At 33.0% G+C, this 18737-nt stretch overlaps 1 protein-coding gene across 1 annotated transcript in view; it reads right to left on the bottom strand.

Moving 5' to 3' along the window:
* Window positions 1-18737, bottom strand: part of Fas3 (fasciclin 3) — a 127041-nt gene that overhangs the window by 92607 nt on the left and 15697 nt on the right. The window contains exon 5 of the mRNA XM_072521658.1: window positions 12161-12358. Within this exon, the coding sequence (XP_072377759.1) occupies window positions 12161-12358 (198 nt within the window). The remainder of the gene's footprint in view (window positions 1-12160; window positions 12359-18737) is intronic.

Here is an 18737-nt window from a genome sequence, read left to right on the forward strand (position 1 = left end):
CCTAGATATTTAGCCTGGTTGGTCCAGTCTACTGGGGTGTTTTCGATTGTAATTTCGCGATTTGGTACACTTCTTCTGTGACTAAACATTACAGCCTGTGTTTTATCTGGATTTAGGGCTATTTTCCATTTTATGCACCATCTTTGGAATCTGTTTAGTGCTCTTTGCAGATGATTAGCTGCATGATCCGGGTTTCTCCAGCTAACAGCTATTGCTGTGTCGTCAGCGTAAAGACTCAACAGAGAGCCTGGCTCTTTTGGCGTGTCGGCCGTATAGATGGTGTACAGGTACGGCGACAGCACCGCTCCCTGAGGCACACCCGCCTCCAGGGTCCCGACTTCGGATAGGGTTGCCCCTATTCGAACTCTGAACCTTCTGTTGGCAAGATATGACGCAAGGAGGCATGTCATCGCCTCACTGTAACCAAATTCATTCATTTTATAGATGAGTCCATGGTGCCAGACTCTGTCGAAGGCTTTGCTGACGTCCAGAAAAGCTGTAGCTGTGTACATTTTTTCATTAAATCCTTTGGTGATGAATTCTGTAAGTCGTAGTACCTGTAATTCACAGGAGTGTTCGCTTCTGAACCCGAATTGAGCCTCTGGTATGGTTCCTAGCATTTGTGATTCTTCATTGAGTCTTTTTAGTATAACTCTTTCCGCTATCTTGCTTATAGATGATAATAAGCTGATAGGTCTGTAATTTTGCGGAAATGTGCCGTTTTTACCAGGTTTTGCAATCATTATTACGTGTGCCTCTTTCCACCTATCTGGGAAATATCGTAGTTTTAGCATGTTGTTTATTATGTTAGTGATATAAACAATAACTTTTGTTGGTAGATTTTTCAGCGCCCTATTTGTGATGTTGTCGGGTCCTGGGGCTTTTTTGGCATTTGTCATTTTTATAAGTTCCTTTATTTCTTCGGGAGATGTATGTGTAATACCTATTCTGCCCTTTTTCCTTCTAAGTCTTCTCGCTGTTCTTTCTACCTCTTCTTCAAAGTCTATGTCATCGTCGGGGTCTTCGTTGTTTCTACACGCCCTTTGGCCGTATTTGGCCGTATTCGGTATTCATTTATTGGTGTCAATATCAACATTGATGATTTCAAATTAAAGATTATCTGGTTTAATTTTAGAATAGGTGATCTAATGTTTAATAGTTAGTAAAGAAAATTGTAAATATGTTGCTCAGGATAGAGACCGATGGAAGGAGTTGGGAGAGGCCTGTGTCCAAACATGGACGACAAAAGGCTAAGAAGAAGAAAGAAAATTGTATACACGATAACGGTATAAAAATCAGAGATGAAGTACTGGACAGAGTAGAGAAACTCGTGTATCTCTGCAATGATATCAATCCAACCGTAGTTATTAGAAACCGAATATGATGCTCGAGCCGGAGTTACGAGGTAATTCAATAAAATGGTACGATTTCAAACAAACAAAAAAAACTTGTGTTTTCAAAACTGTTTTATAGGTTAATAGAAATTCAGATGTCAAAAAGTAACTTTGATATAAAATTAAACATCATTAAGCAAATAGCAGTAAAAAATGTGTACAACAAACAAACAATAAATAATATTTTAAATCAAAAACTACACAAGAAAGCCCGGAAATTGGTATTTTCACCACCAAAGAAAAAACCCAGTATGTTCTGCTAATAGCCAAATACACAAAAAAGAAAGGAATAACACCAGATTTTGGAACAAACAACAACTTAGGCAAATATATTAAGAACAACAAGAGCCAAAAGAAAAAGCACTTAAACAGTGGTGTATACAAACTGTCGACTTTGGCGACTGTAGAAAAACTTACATCGGTCAAACTGGTAGAACTTTTAACAAATGTATAGCAGAACATCAAAGGGCTTTCAATAATAGAATAACAGAATCTACGTACGCACTTTACCTTCTAGACCAGAATCATTCTTTTAATGACGAATTTTAAATTCTTCACATCCAATCCTCTCCCTTTATCTTTATTAAACTCTATGAAAATCAACAATTTAAAAAATACAGAAATAATTCTAAATGACCAACTTGAGACACACAGTTCTCCTCTCCCCAACTTATTCAGTTAAAGACTATAAATTATAAACACATACCAAAAATAGATCACTTGAGAAAAGTACGCTGCCGAAACAGCTGTAGTGATAAGAAATTATAATAAATTTTGTGGAAGTTTTGAAAACGAAAGTTTTCAGTATTTTATTGTTGTATAAAATCAATTTCCTTCAAGTAACGGTCGAATCCATCACTTGGAAATCCGAATCCAACAAAAAAAAACTGAAATTATCTTTTTATGGGATTTAATAAAAAACGTGTACTACATAGTTGGAAATTAATGTATAAGTAAAGAAATACTCAGTTTTTAAAGATAATATTGGAAAGGAGGCCTCCATTTTGTCAGATACAAAGGTGTTTACATTAAGTAACATTTCTTGAGGTATTTCTACCACTTCTTCGCGTATCCGTTTTTTCAAAGCCTCGATGTTTCTTGGGGGGCTACTTTGAAATATTTTTGACTTTAGAAACCTGCAAAGAAAGATGTCGCATAGGGAGAGGTCCGCACTACGAGGTAGCCAGGTAATACTGTTTTTACTCACGATATACAAACACAAGAGATAAGATATTGCGCATGTGGCGCATACCGGGCGGAGTCAACTACGTCAGCAACAGAGGATTCTCAAATTCTTAATGTATCGCCATAGTATAAAAAATAACGCATTCTTTCGTGCCGTCAACGTCAAACGTGGTTTGCTTTAAACAATTTAAAGTTTTTGTGTAACGTTGTAAATAATTTCATTAAATATGCGTTATTATATGCGAATATGCGTTATTTGTCAGATAGAAAAAATACAGTAAAAGTAGGTAATTGCTTTTCTCACCAATATGTGTCACCCTCAGGAGTCCCACAGGGGAGCAAACTAGGACCATTGCTCTTTATTTTATTTATTAACCATTTGCCAGACTGTATTAAATCTTGTAACAGCTTAATGTATGCCGATGATTTTAAACTTTTTAAAACAATCTCTAATAAGAAAGATGCAGTCAAATTGCAAGATGATCTAAGATCAGTTATTCAATGGTTTAACGATTCAAAAATGACTCTTAATGTTAAAAAGTGTGCAGTAGTTTCATATACGCGAAAACTCAATAGTGTTATTAAAGATTATTATATTAATGATGATCAAGTTAAGAGAGTGAGTGTTATGAAGGATCTTGGAGTTAAATTCCAAATCAACATGAAGTTCAATATACACTTTTATGAAATAACTAACAGATCTTATCGTGCTTTGGGTTTTGTCATTAGAAATAGCAAATTTCAGAATAAGCTTCTTCTTCTTCTTCCTATGCCGTCCCCATTAACGGAGGTTGGCGACCACATTTCTAAAAGTTTCTCTGTCTTTTGCAACGTGGAATAATTCGTCTACAGTCATGTTTGTCCAATCTTGAATATTTCGCAGCCATGACTTTCTTTTTCTACCTATTTCCTTTTTGCCATCGACTCTACCCTGCATGATGACCTGCAGAAGACTATATTTATCATTCCTCAATATATGTCCAAGGTATGCAGTCTTGCGTACTTTTTATCAGAATAAGCACAATTATAAAACTCTATAATGCCCTAGTGAGACCACATATGGAATATGCTTCAATCATCTGGTCTCCTACTGCATTTTCAAACTCAGAAATGATTGAAAAAATGCAAAAACGATTTTTAAGATTTCAATACGTAAGGAAAAATAAGAAATATCCATATGTGGTCTCATACAGGGTAATGTTAAACTCATTTCAGTCGCAGTCACTTTCCACGAGAAGAAACAGTCAGGCCATTATGTTCATATACTTGATTGTTAACAGTATTGTGGTTTAATTGAGTTTATTTACTTTACAGTACCCAAGAGTAGGTTAAGGATAACTAACCTAGATCTATTCTTTATTGTATTTGTTTATTTAATTTTTTTATTGTATTATTAATGTTCGTTTCTTTCATTCATTTATTGTATTCTTTTTATTACATGTAATCACTATTAGTCTACAGTGCTTGTAAGGTGTCTAAATAAATAAATAAATAAATTGTCAATTAAATATGATAAAATACATTGATTAAAAAGTAAAAATTTTGTTTTTTAAATAACCCATCAAATTATGGTTCCAATTTTTGTGTTTTCTCTTCCCCTTGGTAAATATTAAATATTTTCTAATGTGTAGGCCCCATAATCGATTTTTGGCAACTAACGAAATATAATAGTTTTATTTATTATTGATTATATGAATATTTTTATTTTCCGGACGCCAATATAAGAAACCGGATACTTTACAAATTACTGAAAATCTATTTAAATAAAAGTCAAAAGAACTAAGTCATTTTTATAGTATAGTTTTCCTATAAACTACTAACAATCACAAATATCATTCGTATTCGTATTACAGAGGCATAGACGAGTTTATGCTTAACTCTGTTGCGTGCTCTGTTGCCTACGTCATGCGCAAATCGGACGAGTTTCGGTAACCGGAATATCAGGCCTTGGTTTTTACTCATAAAATGACCGGGAAACGATCTTCTTAGTAAATCCGTTGACACACGTGATGTGTGACATATTGCAACATCCTGTTCAAAGGTCGTGTGTTTATTTCTGTAATTCTTAATTGCAGTAAGAAAAATATTATTTAACGTGTGCACGTAGCACATAATAAAGGAGTTTAAGGGAGGCCTATGTCCAGCAGTGGACGTGATAAATTAAGGCTGTCGTCCTCAAAAAAATAAGATTCGATGATCCCTAACGAAGAAATTGCACACCACACGGTTACCTTTTCTGAATATAGGGGTCTTTTGTGTAATTCCCGCGGATTTGTTCACAACATTTGTTCACAAAACCCTAGTTAGATGGGACAATATCGAACGTTAAGGGCTTGCCCAATCTTAATTTTGTATCGATGATAAGAGAGATCTTAATGTAAAATTCTGTTTATAGTGGTATAGATTAATCCCATATTTAAGCTTTGTGGTCGCAGGGATCTTTAAGGACTCGCGTGTAATGAGTTTGACACCGCTTCAATATTCTGTGGTATGCCACCTATTTTCCGTGATGTTGAATTACTTTTGAAGTTCCAAACCCAGGTCTGAATAGCCTTGTTCACGAAACTGGAGCGCGGGGCGGCAAATGGTTGTGTCAACAAAACGCAAGCTGGAATACTTCGATCACGTTATGAAATATCCTGAAAAATAGGAACTTTTGCATCTGACCACTCTGGGAAAGATCCAAGGTAAACATGATCCTGGTAGAAGGAGAACATCATGGCTGAAAATCTAAGATAATGGTACTGAAAATCAACTAGATCATTATTTAGAGCTGCTGTTAATAAATTCACGATAGCGAATATGGTAGCCAACATGATATCTAAAGATCGATAACGGTCATGAAACTAGAGGAATTAGAATCTAAGATTTCAGACAACGTTAACTAATTGGTGTTAGTATTTTTTATACAGTATACAAAAAAAAAGTAACTTGCTAATATTTCGATTTTTGGTAGATTGATATAAAAAAATTATAAAATGTTTTTTTCCTCTAAAATTAAATTAGAAATATACGGACTGCGCCATTATTAAAAAATATCCTAAAGATATATTTTTTTAAGTCGTACAACTTTTTTTCCTTACGACAAATTTGCAAAATCTATTAAATAAAAAATACAACTTTTATTTTAGTATTTTTTTTTAATATGGCGTGGAAATATTTTAAAAGATTAATTATCAAAAACATACGAACCAAAATTCCTACTTGTCACTATTAATTCCTCAAATAAACTTAATGCTACAGACTTATTTCATTGAAAAAAAAAAGAATAATCATGAATAATAGAAGTATATATTTATTACTTTTTATTAAAAACTTTCCCTTATACTATATAATTGTAAAGATAAACTTTTTCTTAATTGATGCACTTTATTAATAATCTGCATGAGAATATTTGTTTTAATTAAATGTTGCTTATGAGTATTGAGTATTAAATATTGCTTATGAGTGGGATCAGCGAACCACGTATGGTTTTTGGGATCGCAGAATACTAATATCATGCCGGCAATGACGTAAGAGGCACCTGGGGCACAGAACGGTTTTGGCTCCTAGAGTTTTGTGTAAATTCGATACAAAATCAGTTGCAAACTCATTACTCGGGGTTTGTGGGGTCGCTGAAGACTAATATCATATCTCCAGGTGAGGGCTGGTCTCTTGGAGTTTGAGCATCAGAGACCATCACTGTTATGATATTCGTGATCAGCGACCCCAAATTCTCGAGAGTAACGAATTTACACTGATTTTGTATAAAATTTTCATTAAACTAAAGGAGGAGAAGCCCGCCGTGGGCGCTAGGTGCCTCAAAGGTTATCGCCGACATAAGAATTAGTATTCCGCGAACCCAATAACGCTCGAGTAATGAGTTTGCACTGATTTTGTATCGAAATTTTCACAAAACTCCAGGAGATGATAGCAAGGTGCAGCAAGTACTTAGGAGACCATTGCCGTCATGATATTCGTGTTCAGTGAACAAAAACCGTCCAGTAGTAATATTAATCTCATTTCCGTCAATTATTTCACAATTAAAAATTTATCATTTTTCATAATTTCGAAATGCACTTTGGAAAATGTACGTTCCTTGTTAAGTAATGCAATTTTCATTTCCACATCATTTTTGTACACAAAATTTCCTGAGTCTCATACGAATCGAATGCAAAAAGTTTCATTAAAATTCATCCTACTGCAAAAATTTGGTAGGTTTTGGGCTTTTTACTGCTTTATTACCTCGCCTAATAAGCAATTGTGCACTGCCTAGTGTGCATATCAACTTTCTATAATTGTCTTGGATTCTGACAAAAAGAACACATACGTAACTTTAAACCATTAACGTAACCATTTAACAAAATTTAGCTTTGCTATATTTTGGAGTAATGGTGCACCCGGTATACATATAATTTAATTATACAGATACATTGATTTATTTAAAAAAAATATTGTAAAAACTTTTTTGCTAAACCAATCAGGAATGGAAATATTAGCAAGTACGTTACTTTTTTTACACATTGTGGAATCCCATATTAATACAATTAATTAACTATTTAATACTGACTTGAACGTATTGAGTAGATATAGGTAAAATACTAATTTTACTACATATATTCGTTACGGTTATTTCTAAATCTTAATATAAGCAGCATAATTGCAGAATAGGAAAAGATCCAACTCTGGATCGGAACACTACGTGGTAGCAGCGATATTAATATGTCCGTTTCCATCACAAAGAAAAAACATAACTGCCTTCAATCAGTTACCTCCTAGTGATAACCAGCCACATGTACTAGATCAAAACAACTATAAAATATGAAAACTCGTTACAGAAAAGGAAGACTATTAATTTTATATGTTTCCATCTTTGCTTTAAGTTTAATGTGGTGCTCCGTATGTTTATTTATACCTCTGAGATTATTTTGGAAGTTATATTCTTATCGACTTTCTCTAAATATACGAATGGTAGAGCTAGCTACCTTGCCATTCTTTTGGAATAGAAATTCTGGAATAATATTGTTATGTGTTGCACTATAAACTTTCATTCCTGTGTTTTAGAAATTGATTAAAAAATCCGTTTCCTCTGTGAATTTTCCTATTTTCTGTAGGCCTTATTTTACGTTACATATATTTTTATCATATTCCCTGTATGTAAGAGTACAATTCCCGTTATGATCAGATCATTTGCCATTATTGTTTTTGAAGACCATATAATTAAATTTTGATTGTTTTTAAGAACGTTTTCCAATATACTGATCTTTACACACAGGTAAATTTGTCTGCTGTCGGACAGCAGACAAATATATATAGCCGACATAATATATATATAGCCGAAAATAATTTTTGTCATCTATTAATTGCACCATTGTTTTGCAGTATACCTGCCCATGTCTACTTTATCTTTTTAATACGATCTGTCACATTATCTAAACCACTCCTTTGCCATATTTCATCGTTTTACATTCTCTTGAAGTTACCCTAAGAATTGATGTCTCCATTTTAGTTAGCGCAAGCATAGAAATTTGTAAATATAAAAATAGTCAATGTAAACATTTCAGTTTCATATGTAATCATTGGCAGTATGTATTGACTACACGCTATATATTTTTTTTTAATTTATTGGGATGATTTCTTTGAATAAGTCTTTTAGTTTACTATATGCCATCTATCCTAAAGCTATTAGTTTCGGCAGTTTACACTGGTTTTCTCCTTAGTTTTATTCTATGGCACAGGTAGATACATTTATCTACTATTCTTATATCCTGTCTTCTATTTTTAATGGTTTACTCTCTACTAAAATCGTCATTCATTTTGCATGGTTTTTTGCCTCATACTCCTGCTTGTTATCTTGGTTAGCATTATTCCAATTTACGTTTTAATTTGGCAGATATTATCCGAGCAAACTGTTTATATACGGGCATCAACATCAGGGACCTTCTCCTTAATCTATTGCTTCATAAAATTCATAATCTGAACCCAGTTTTATGAATATCCATGGCGCATACATTATCGACTTATTTATGTACTGCTAGGACGAGTATAAGATTGATAAAGTTAATTGTGCCGATTCAATCACTTCTGGCTATCTATCCATCATAGTTTAACAGACAATTTGCCATCTAACTCAAACAACCAATAATACCTACAAACTGAGATATCATAAAAACGCGGAACCCTTTTAAAAACTAATTACTATTTAAATGGGAATAAGCCACAATTAAAGGTTAAAGTACGTTTATTGACGTTTCAATTTCCACTTCGAAAATCGTTTATCACGATTTATCGATATCATCGTTTATAACTGATAAATCAAGAAATTGATTTCTCAATCTCCAATATAAAAGTCAACTACTCCAGACCCACGCACACAGTGCACACGTCATAACAAAATTTCAACAAAAAAGAAAATTTCTTTATTAGTACAAAAATTCTCAAGATACTTTAATAAAAACAAAATACAATTGTCTCTCAACACATATTAAGCTCGAAGTAAATGCCAACAAAGCCAAACACACGAAAACCCCAACTAAACAAGAGACAACAGATCTATCTATTAATAAACAACCAAATTGTTAACTTGTAACAGAAACTTTCAAAACAGACCTGCAAACATCTTTGTTACTTCGGGCAACCCTAGATTTAATACTCACTTCTGTAAGTCCACTGAAAAATTCAAAATATACTCGAAAATCACGATTTTCAATAAACTTCGCTCATGGCATCCGTGGATCAACAAAATTTCGAAATAAGATGGCAAACTGATAGCACCAACGTACATAGTTTTAATAACATTCCTGATAATGATAACTGTCTGAAACACCTTTCGCTAAGCATTACTTTCAAGCTGACAAATATAATATTACTGCAGTCGTCAAAGATGAAAATGCCACTGAACCTTTAAAAACTATACAAAAAAACTGAATGCTCTAGAGATTGTCACTTTTGGGACTCAAAAAAAGTTGCAAATAAGTTTGCCACTTCTGCCTTCACGGTTCCCCTCAAACCCCTTTCGGACTGAGGAGGAAAAATTCGATATCTTTTGGTCAGCGTATCCTATCGATAAAAATCAAAATATATTTTGAAGGTGAAGATTACGGATTTCGTATGCAATTTTTGCATTTTGCCGCAAATAAAGTGACTTTCTGTAAAGATGTTAAATAAATAAACGTGCGATTTTTGATATTTTTACCAATTCTCATGAGCTGACCCTTACTATGGAATTTCCGTTGCTATAGTCTATTCTCCAAAAATAAAGCATAAAATTTCGATTTTGAGTTATGTCAGAAAATATGATGTATTTCTAAAAAACGCTGAATTTAAACTTTTACATTACAAAGGCTCTTAAAATTTTAAAACTCCTTCTTTTTGATTGCACAAGTACGTTTTTTTGAAACTACACGACTTCAGTTACAAATTACACACAATAATATTTTCGTGAAAGCATTTCCTGTGGCGTGAAATCGTTTGTAATGTGAAAGTTTAGATTCAGGGTTTTTTAGGCACATGTCAAATGCCTCATATTTGATGCCAAAAACTCAGTCAAATTTTATGTTATAAGTTTTAAAGATTATACTTTAGTAATGGAAATTTTACAGCGAAGAGTTAAGGAAAGTGATACATTTTATTAATCTCATGAGAATCGCAAAAAATTGAACGGTTATCTGAGCAATTATCTGAGCTACAGTTCTTGTTGTTTCTCATTTTTTCCTAAGGCATACAGATTCTTAGTAAATCGATATTTTCATTTTCCCCCCTCTAGGTGGTATTTAAGGATAGTGCACGGGGAAAGAAGTGCAACTGGTAAACTTTTTTGCATCTTTTTTGGAGTACTAAAATTGACCTTCTTAGCAAAACCCAGCTTGTTCTTATGATTTTTAGAGGTCAAATCTCTGATGACGCGACTATTTATGCTTCCCTCAAGTTATGTTACTTTGCAAATCTTTGGAAAGATGCCAACACTATTATGCTTCCAAAAGAGCGCACATCACCGATCAATCGACACTCGTACAGGCCGAAATCATTATAGAGAGACTCGTAGAATTTACTACCCCACATCAAGCCACAATTTAGCTCACAATAAAATCTCTATACCTCAACAAAATTAGCTCGAGACCTACTTTTCTGAGAGTCTTCAATTAAGTCCATTGTGCTAAACTATTAAGGAAACTACTGAATATCGGCCTGATTATTCTTTTTGTCGAACTGATCCATCCTCGAACGAGCGTCTTAAAGTTTCGTTCTTGCATTAATACTCTGGACGATATACGACATTAAGAGATACATATGTCACAGAACGATAGACTCAAACTCACCTAATACCACCAGGTATTACACTTGGACATATATCCGGTACATAATTTAGAGAGTACCACCTAATATAAATAAACCTCAACTCATACACTTCAGATACCCAAAGCTTACCAGCTACAATACGCAACAAGCGAAAGAAAGAATTCATTTTAGCAATAAGACAGGTATATTGGACTGGTGTTAAGCTGAACACTGCACTGGGACCTAAAAATCACTCTGGATCGGGTAAGAAAAAACCGAGCTGCTAGCTTTCAGAAAAACAATTTTGCAAACTACAAACGATACGACTATCCCTAAGTGAAAGTACATCGAGTATCGAAATTTCTAATCCTCTAAGCTGGAGCTGCACACTAAAATATCCAAGCCCTAAACGCCCTAAAAACTCCCTGCTCATATTTGGGCAATGTATTCGTCACACACCCCAAAAAGAAACTTCCTTACCTCCTTATCAAATTGCTGACCTCTACCAGCAACAAACTCCTCTACGATTATACTGACACTCTAGAGAGAGGAAACTTTACTTTTTTACAGTCAGTCACGTTTTAATTTGACACAATCGGAGAGGAATCAGTTACCACTGATTTCTCGATCGCATTGCACATGTTTATAGCGAGGTTACAGTATATTGCTAAATAAGTATTTAAGAATTTTTTATAAAGCAATATACTGTGGCGAGGTCCTATCTCTTCCGCAAGATACAGTTGTTTTGTTCAACGGTCTATAAAATTTATTGATTTTTATGTGATTTGTTTCTGATTTCTTTTGAAATATCCTCTATAATTTTATTTATGTTTTGTTACTGGTTTTTCTATATTTTATCATATTTCTTTTTTTTTTCATTTATACTTTTTGTATTATAACTAATTTCCCCCTCTATCTTATTGTCTATACAAAGCATTTTTTGTGTATGCGTTATATTGTTAGGAATAAAGCTGGTTAACTCACTTATATCAGTTGCAAATAATAACTATATTATTGCTAATTTATTTTCTTTACAGTATTAATTGTTTAGTGACATCAATTGTTTTCCAAATTATTGATATAATATCAAATCGTATCAAATGTTTAAATTAGCTACTAGCAAGCAAACTATTTACATAGCAGATGAACGTTTTTATCTATATTATCAATAAATAGAATAGTTATTTTTTTGTTTAACATTCAATTTTCTATAATCAATAGAATTAGAATAAGTAATTCCAGTTAGGCTCAGATAAACAGTTACTTTATCACTAAACAATATGCAAAATAGAGAAAATCTACTAAAAATATTAGCTGTTACTCACATTTAACGTCTAATTGCCTTTTAGTTTCAGCGGAACCTCCAGGATATGCAGGGTGAAAAGCTACACATTTAAGGTACCTTCCATTGTCGGATGGTTGTAAAACTCTTGAAAGATTTTGAACTTTAGATTGTAAGTTTTCCTTAGCAAGGTCAATTACAGTTGGCATCTTTAGGCCCATGTCATCAATAAGTTCGTTATCTGAAACACATTACAAATTAATAAAAGCATTGACATACAATTTTTACGTATCTTCTAATTTTAATAGGTACATAAAAGAATAAAAAGGCGTAAATGAAGATAATACGCTGAGTAAGGAAATGGGAATCCAAACGAACTTTAGCACTGTTTTAAATTCAGACCTGAACGTTGGAATCATTAACATATTTTAAGAGAAATGATTAATACCAAACTTTTAAATTTGAAAGAACAGGTGATAATCCCAGTAGTTGGCTGTGTACCATAGTTTAAAAAAACTTACAAAAACAAGCCACTTCATTCAGTTGCCTTGTTTGCCCCGGTGGATAAAGTAGTCCCCTTTTCCGAGCAGGGAAAAAGTATGTTCCCTTTGGGTGAAATCTTATAACATCGATCTTGTGTCGTCACCTTAATAAATATAACCATGATTTTCATTTAATTTAAAGGGTTGTATACCTATTTCAGTAACTAGTTTCAACTACTTTATAAAAATGTTTCACTGATGATGATCCGACTAAACCGAAAACGTTTTGTAATAATTGTAGTTTTTTTGGATAAATTTTAATTATTTTTAATAAAATAATATACCATTATACACCAGAAGTTTTGACTTCTTTGTAAGCTATTTTTGTTTTCTTTTAAATTAAAGACTATTTATATTTTCTATATATATTTCCTTGGGTCCTACAGCTTCTTGACGTATTCTGCAGGAATTAATGCAATTAGTAACACTGAGACGCAAGGTCCCATCTCTTGTAATACTGCTCATCCATAGGTCCATACCGTTAGCTTACTGCAAAATCCGTTAAGTCCGTAATTGTTTGTTTCAAAAAATTAACTTTTAATGTTTACTGTCTCATTAAAACTAAACTATTAATTTCTCATAATTAATAATTGAAAAATTATACGCCAAATTATACGGCAATACATACTTTACTGACTGAATACTGACAAACAGATTAGAAGCAAAACTCGATTTCTATCAATCAGAAGAACAGGCAGGATTTCGAGCGGGACACGGAACAAACGACCATTTGCAATGCCTTAAAACTCTAGTTGAAAAGACTATCGAATATAACAGACCCCTTGCTCTTATCTTTGTCGACTTCCACAAAGCATTTGACACAGTCGAAACAGTTGCTATCTTAAAAGCTCTATCAGAATGCAGAATACATCACAGGTATGCAAATATTATTCGAAATATATACGAAAATGCGACAACAACCGTTAACCTTCATTGCATGACTGAGAAGATAAAAATTGGCAGAGGGGTGCGGCAGGGAGATACCTTGTCGCCAAAACTATTTATAACAGTTATGGAGTACGCCTTTAAACGGCTAGAGTGGGAATCAAAGGGTATTAGCATCGATGGAAAGATATTCAATTATCTCAGATATGCCGATGATATTGTTCTCATAAGAGACAACTTAGGAGAAGCCAGAGTTATGCTACAACAACTACAGCAAGTAACCCAGAAAGTCGGTTTAAAAATAAACTATGGAAAAACAAAAATGATGACCAATCTCGTCCCCAATGAGCTAATAGAAATCGAAAAGTCGCCAATAGGACTTGTGGAAAAATATGTGTATTTGGGTCACGAAATAAGGTTAACGCGAGATAACCAAACATGCGAGCTAATCAGAAGAATAAGTCTGGGTTGGGCTGCATTCGGAAAAATGAGAGACGTATTTAAAACAAATATACCGATCCATTTAAAAAGAAAAGCTTTTAACCAGTGCGTTCTACCAGTCCTCACATACAAAGCAGAAACCTTAACTCTCACAAAAACATCAGCCGAAAAATTGAGAAGGACACAACGAAAGATGGAGAGATCAATGCTTGGAATAAGCTTAAGTAATAGAATAAGAAACGAGGAAGTTTGTAGACCAACCGGAGTGGAAGACATTATCGAACATATTACGAGGCAAAAATGGAGATGGGCAGGACATGTTGCAAGAATGAAACACGACAGTTGGACAAATAAATTGCTTGAGTGGAGACCACGGCTGACAAGCGAAGCCGAGGAAGACCCCCCAACGCGATGGTCCGACGACCTCAAAAGAATCGTGACCAATTGGATAGCAGAGGCGCAGAACAGAAGCAGATGGAAAAGTCTAGAGGAGGGCTATGTTCAACAATGGACAACTCAGGGCTGATTGATGATGATGATGATGATGAACATACTTTATTCACAATAATATTAATGTTTACAAGGGATGCTAAAAAACAAAAAATATATGGGACTTTGATGATTTTTGCTGAATAAAAATAGCAAAAATGTATTTAACAGTTTAATCTTAAATTAACACAAAAAAAAAATTGTAGCATGTATTAACAAATTCCTTCAGTCTTCAATATCTTCGTCACTGTTGGTTGAGGAAGGAACTTCGTCTACAGCTAACTTCGATATTGGCAAAGATTTGTACCAACCGTGACATTCTTCTGGAATATCTCGTTTACGACACAGTTGCACCGGGTTATTTTTTTTCTGTTATTGGAATTATTTTTTAATATAAATTTTGAAGCTTATATTTTCAAAAGAGTTTGGAAGAGTACCAAATACTTGAATTACTTTGAACTCTGAAGTATGGTCATACCTATACTAAATTATTCCTGGCTTACTTTTTTCATATTTTAGGCACTTGATTTTGAGCCAATTTACTGTGCTTTCTTCTGTATTTTTGTTCCTGTTTTTTTATTAATTTTGTTGATAAATCTGTAAGGTCTTTGAAATATGAAAAATTCATCTGACGAACATTATAGCCCGTACTTTTTTTGTTTTGGACACATCTTGATCTAGCGATTCTAAAAATATTAATTTCTTTACTTTTTCTACAGCACTGTTCATGCTGTCAACCTCCATAAAGGTGTAGCTGCTTTCGAGGAACTTGTGCTCTATGATTTCTACGTTTGAAGATTTAATTAAATATATAAATAGTGCAGCAACATTTTGCTTGCGGTTTTGTCTGCCACAGGTTTTTTAAATAAAAACAAAGCTGCTTTATTTGAGGTTTCATTTGGTTATTATAGGTAATCAAGCAACTACTTATTTCTGAACTGCCTCTTTTTCCTTGTAACTCTGTCCATCCAGAACATGCATTTCTGCGTGTTCTGCGCACGGTATTTGTACACTGATTGCAAATCAAAGATACAACACATAAATGCCTTATGTTGCTGACATTTCTCCTTATCTGCTGCTTTTGCATTCATACACTCTTCCTTCCGTATATTGTGTTGGAGATAGTCATTTTCTAACAGCTGCTTCCCCGGGTCACTCTTAATTTATTATCATCATTTAGTGTAAAGCTGGGATTGATCTTTTTTTGGCTTATAGAACGTAGAACGACGATAGAAGTTACAATCGGTACAAAAAATCATCTTATAAGTAATTTCGCTTACATGTTTTAAATTTTCATTTAAACATTCTTGTTTATATAAATTGAACATTTTCGTAATGCTAAGTTGAGGGTCGAGGTACAAACGTTTAGTTTCTTTTCTGGAATAATGAGATTCCATGGTAGAAAACTTTTCTGTATGATTTTTCACTCTTTCTTTACTTTCTTGGCCTGTCTTATTGTGTGAAGTCTTTTTACCTCTATTATCTTGTCTAACAAACATTTTTCCCTCTCTCTTACCTTTATACGCAGTATCAATCATATTGGTAAAGATTCATAAAGTTTTAAGAAAAAAACTTTTACATAGCCGGTTTCTTGCACATCATTATTTAAATAGTAAATTTTTGTATCTGTTCTTTCTTTCCTTAAACTCTTTGTTAGCACCCTTCTCCTTAAAGGTGGGATACTTTCTTTCCAAGAAGAAACTCTTTTGCTTCAAATATTCACTATGCCAAAAGTTGTGACAAAGTAATTTTCTTCTGTTCTAGTTCTTCTGAAAAATATGCATGGCACTGGAATCGGCATTTTTCGCAGTTTGATAGCTTTGGTGTCTGAGATTTAATTTTCTGTTTTTTCTTTCAATTTCTTTTCCATTTTGAAGGACCTCTTTTTTGCTTAATTTCTGTATCTGTTAATTGTTCATTTAATAAATTTTCTTCCATACCTGCCTCAGTACTTGAGATATTCGGTAAGGTTCGTAATGTGGATCTTGAAATGAAGAATCCGAGTCAAAATCTTGTACTTCAGGAATAGTCGTGATATCTTTAGTGAGCACTGGGGAAATCAAACAACTTGGACCAGCAATAATGTTTTTATCATCTTTTGTTGTTGAAGTAGAACCAAAACAAGCGGAATTGTCTGAAATAACAGAAATATAAATTTAACATTCTACAAGTTCCAAAATTATACTAATAAAACATTATCTAACCTTTTACTTAGCTTCTAGCTAAAGTAATTACCTACTAAACTGGTAATTACCTACTAAACTGGTAGATATTCATTGATATCTAATAATAATTAGTTGCAAATAGCAACATGAAAATATAATGTATGTTTTAAAATAAAAATACATAATTTTTACCAAAACATAACCTTACTCCTTACCTTTAGAAAAATTAAAAATAATATTTATTAGAATTCACCATTAAATACATACCCAAATTATGGTTCTCCTTTTCTAATGCCATTAATACTAATTTCTCACATCTACTTTTGACACTTTTCATCATTTTATTGACTAAAAAACTGTAAAATTTTGCAAAATAACACGTGAGGTTTATTCCTTACAATGAATATTTAACAAAAATAGTCTGCCAAAACAAGTTAACTGTACTTATCTGATTTTTGCTGCATGAGCTTTCCCCGAAAAATATTGTGATAAACAGCGCAAATAGCTGTATTGCATTGCATCATTTTGTTAAATAATATATATTTCCGCAATATCGGAGCTTTTGCATTATAGGTCGCTATTATTTTACAATGTAAACCTTTTAAATAAACATAAAGGATTTTTGTACAAGAAATTTTTTTGTTTATAAAAAATAATAAAAGTAAGATCCATTTAAAGCAACTTAAAGTATTTTGCCTGTAAAAGATTATATTAAAGCTAGAAACCATTGGTGTTTCGCTTTCCTTCGCTTAGATATGTGCGTCTCTTTTCCATTAACCATTTTGTCCCATAACTTATTCTGTCTTCTTTATTTTTCGTTTTCTTTGCAACAGTCAGTCCTCCTTTCAAGAGCTTTCGTTGCATTTCTTTATTAATTGTGTTCATGTCGGAGTGTTCTTGTTGATAATGTTCTACAAATTCTTTTCTTAAGACTTCTCTGTACTCATCTTCTTTCTGTCGTATTTTAGTTTGATCTACATGATTACAATGATTATATGGCCTGTTTCTACTGGTTTTCGTCTGTTTAATATGAATCCTTGCTCTTAAAAGCTGCCAGTTGTGAATCGATTGAGAGCAGTTATATCTTTAAAAATGTCTTTGTTATCACACAAGAAGTAATCGATCTCGTTTTTCGTTTTTTTTATCGGGAGATATCCACGTCCATTTTCGGTTTGCTGGTTTCTTGAAGTGTGTGTTCATGGCATATAAATTTTGTTGTTCTAGATGGTATATAATTTTTCTATTCTTTAATTTCGTGTGCCATAACCATGTATCCCTATTTTAGTTTTAGTATTTTCATCTTTGTTACCAAATTTTGCGTTGAAATCTCCAATAATGATGGTATACTTTGTATCATTTTCTTCTAAAGCTGTTATCAAACCTTCGTAGAACATTTCAACTACCTCTTCGTGATGTGTTAATGTGGGAGCATATACTTGTATAACCGTGATCTTGGTTTTATTATCTAGGTCTATTATAATATAAGCTACTCTATCAGAAACGTTGTTTTCATTACAAAAAACAAATGAGCAACGAAAAACAATTAACAATTTTTTAAAGAGCAATCTACCCTTTCATTAGGTACTCAACGTGGAGAAGGACATTTTAAAATTTTTTATAATTTATTTAAATATATTTTGTTTTATTTCCTATTGTATTGTTTTAGTTTTCTTGAATCATATATTACAAACATTTTAAAATCAGTCTCCTTTTAACTGATTTTAATAAAAAGTCTTTTTTGGTCTACGAATATTTAACATTTCGCATATGAATTTCGCACCAAAGTAGCATTCCATATACGTGTTTGGCACCTCGCCGCCTATTGGTTGAAACATGGCCGCGTGCTGCAAAGGACCAATAGAAAAGTCCTAGGTGCTAAATACATATACGGAATGTTTAAATGCATACCGCATGTCCAAGAGAGTAGCGGCATAAAGAGAGACTATTATATTATTAAATAATTCATTAATTTTTTTAATTACAATAAAATACAGAAAATACCAATAAAAAAATGAATTTAAATAAAATTTTTATGTAACTGTAAACTCGTTTAGGTAATAAACGTTCTAACTCTCTGAATACAATGGGAAAATAAAAC

Source organism: Diabrotica undecimpunctata, chromosome 2 (genome assembly GCF_040954645.1).
Source record: "Diabrotica undecimpunctata isolate CICGRU chromosome 2, icDiaUnde3, whole genome shotgun sequence".
Classification (NCBI taxonomy): Eukaryota; Metazoa; Arthropoda; class Insecta; order Coleoptera; family Chrysomelidae; genus Diabrotica; species Diabrotica undecimpunctata.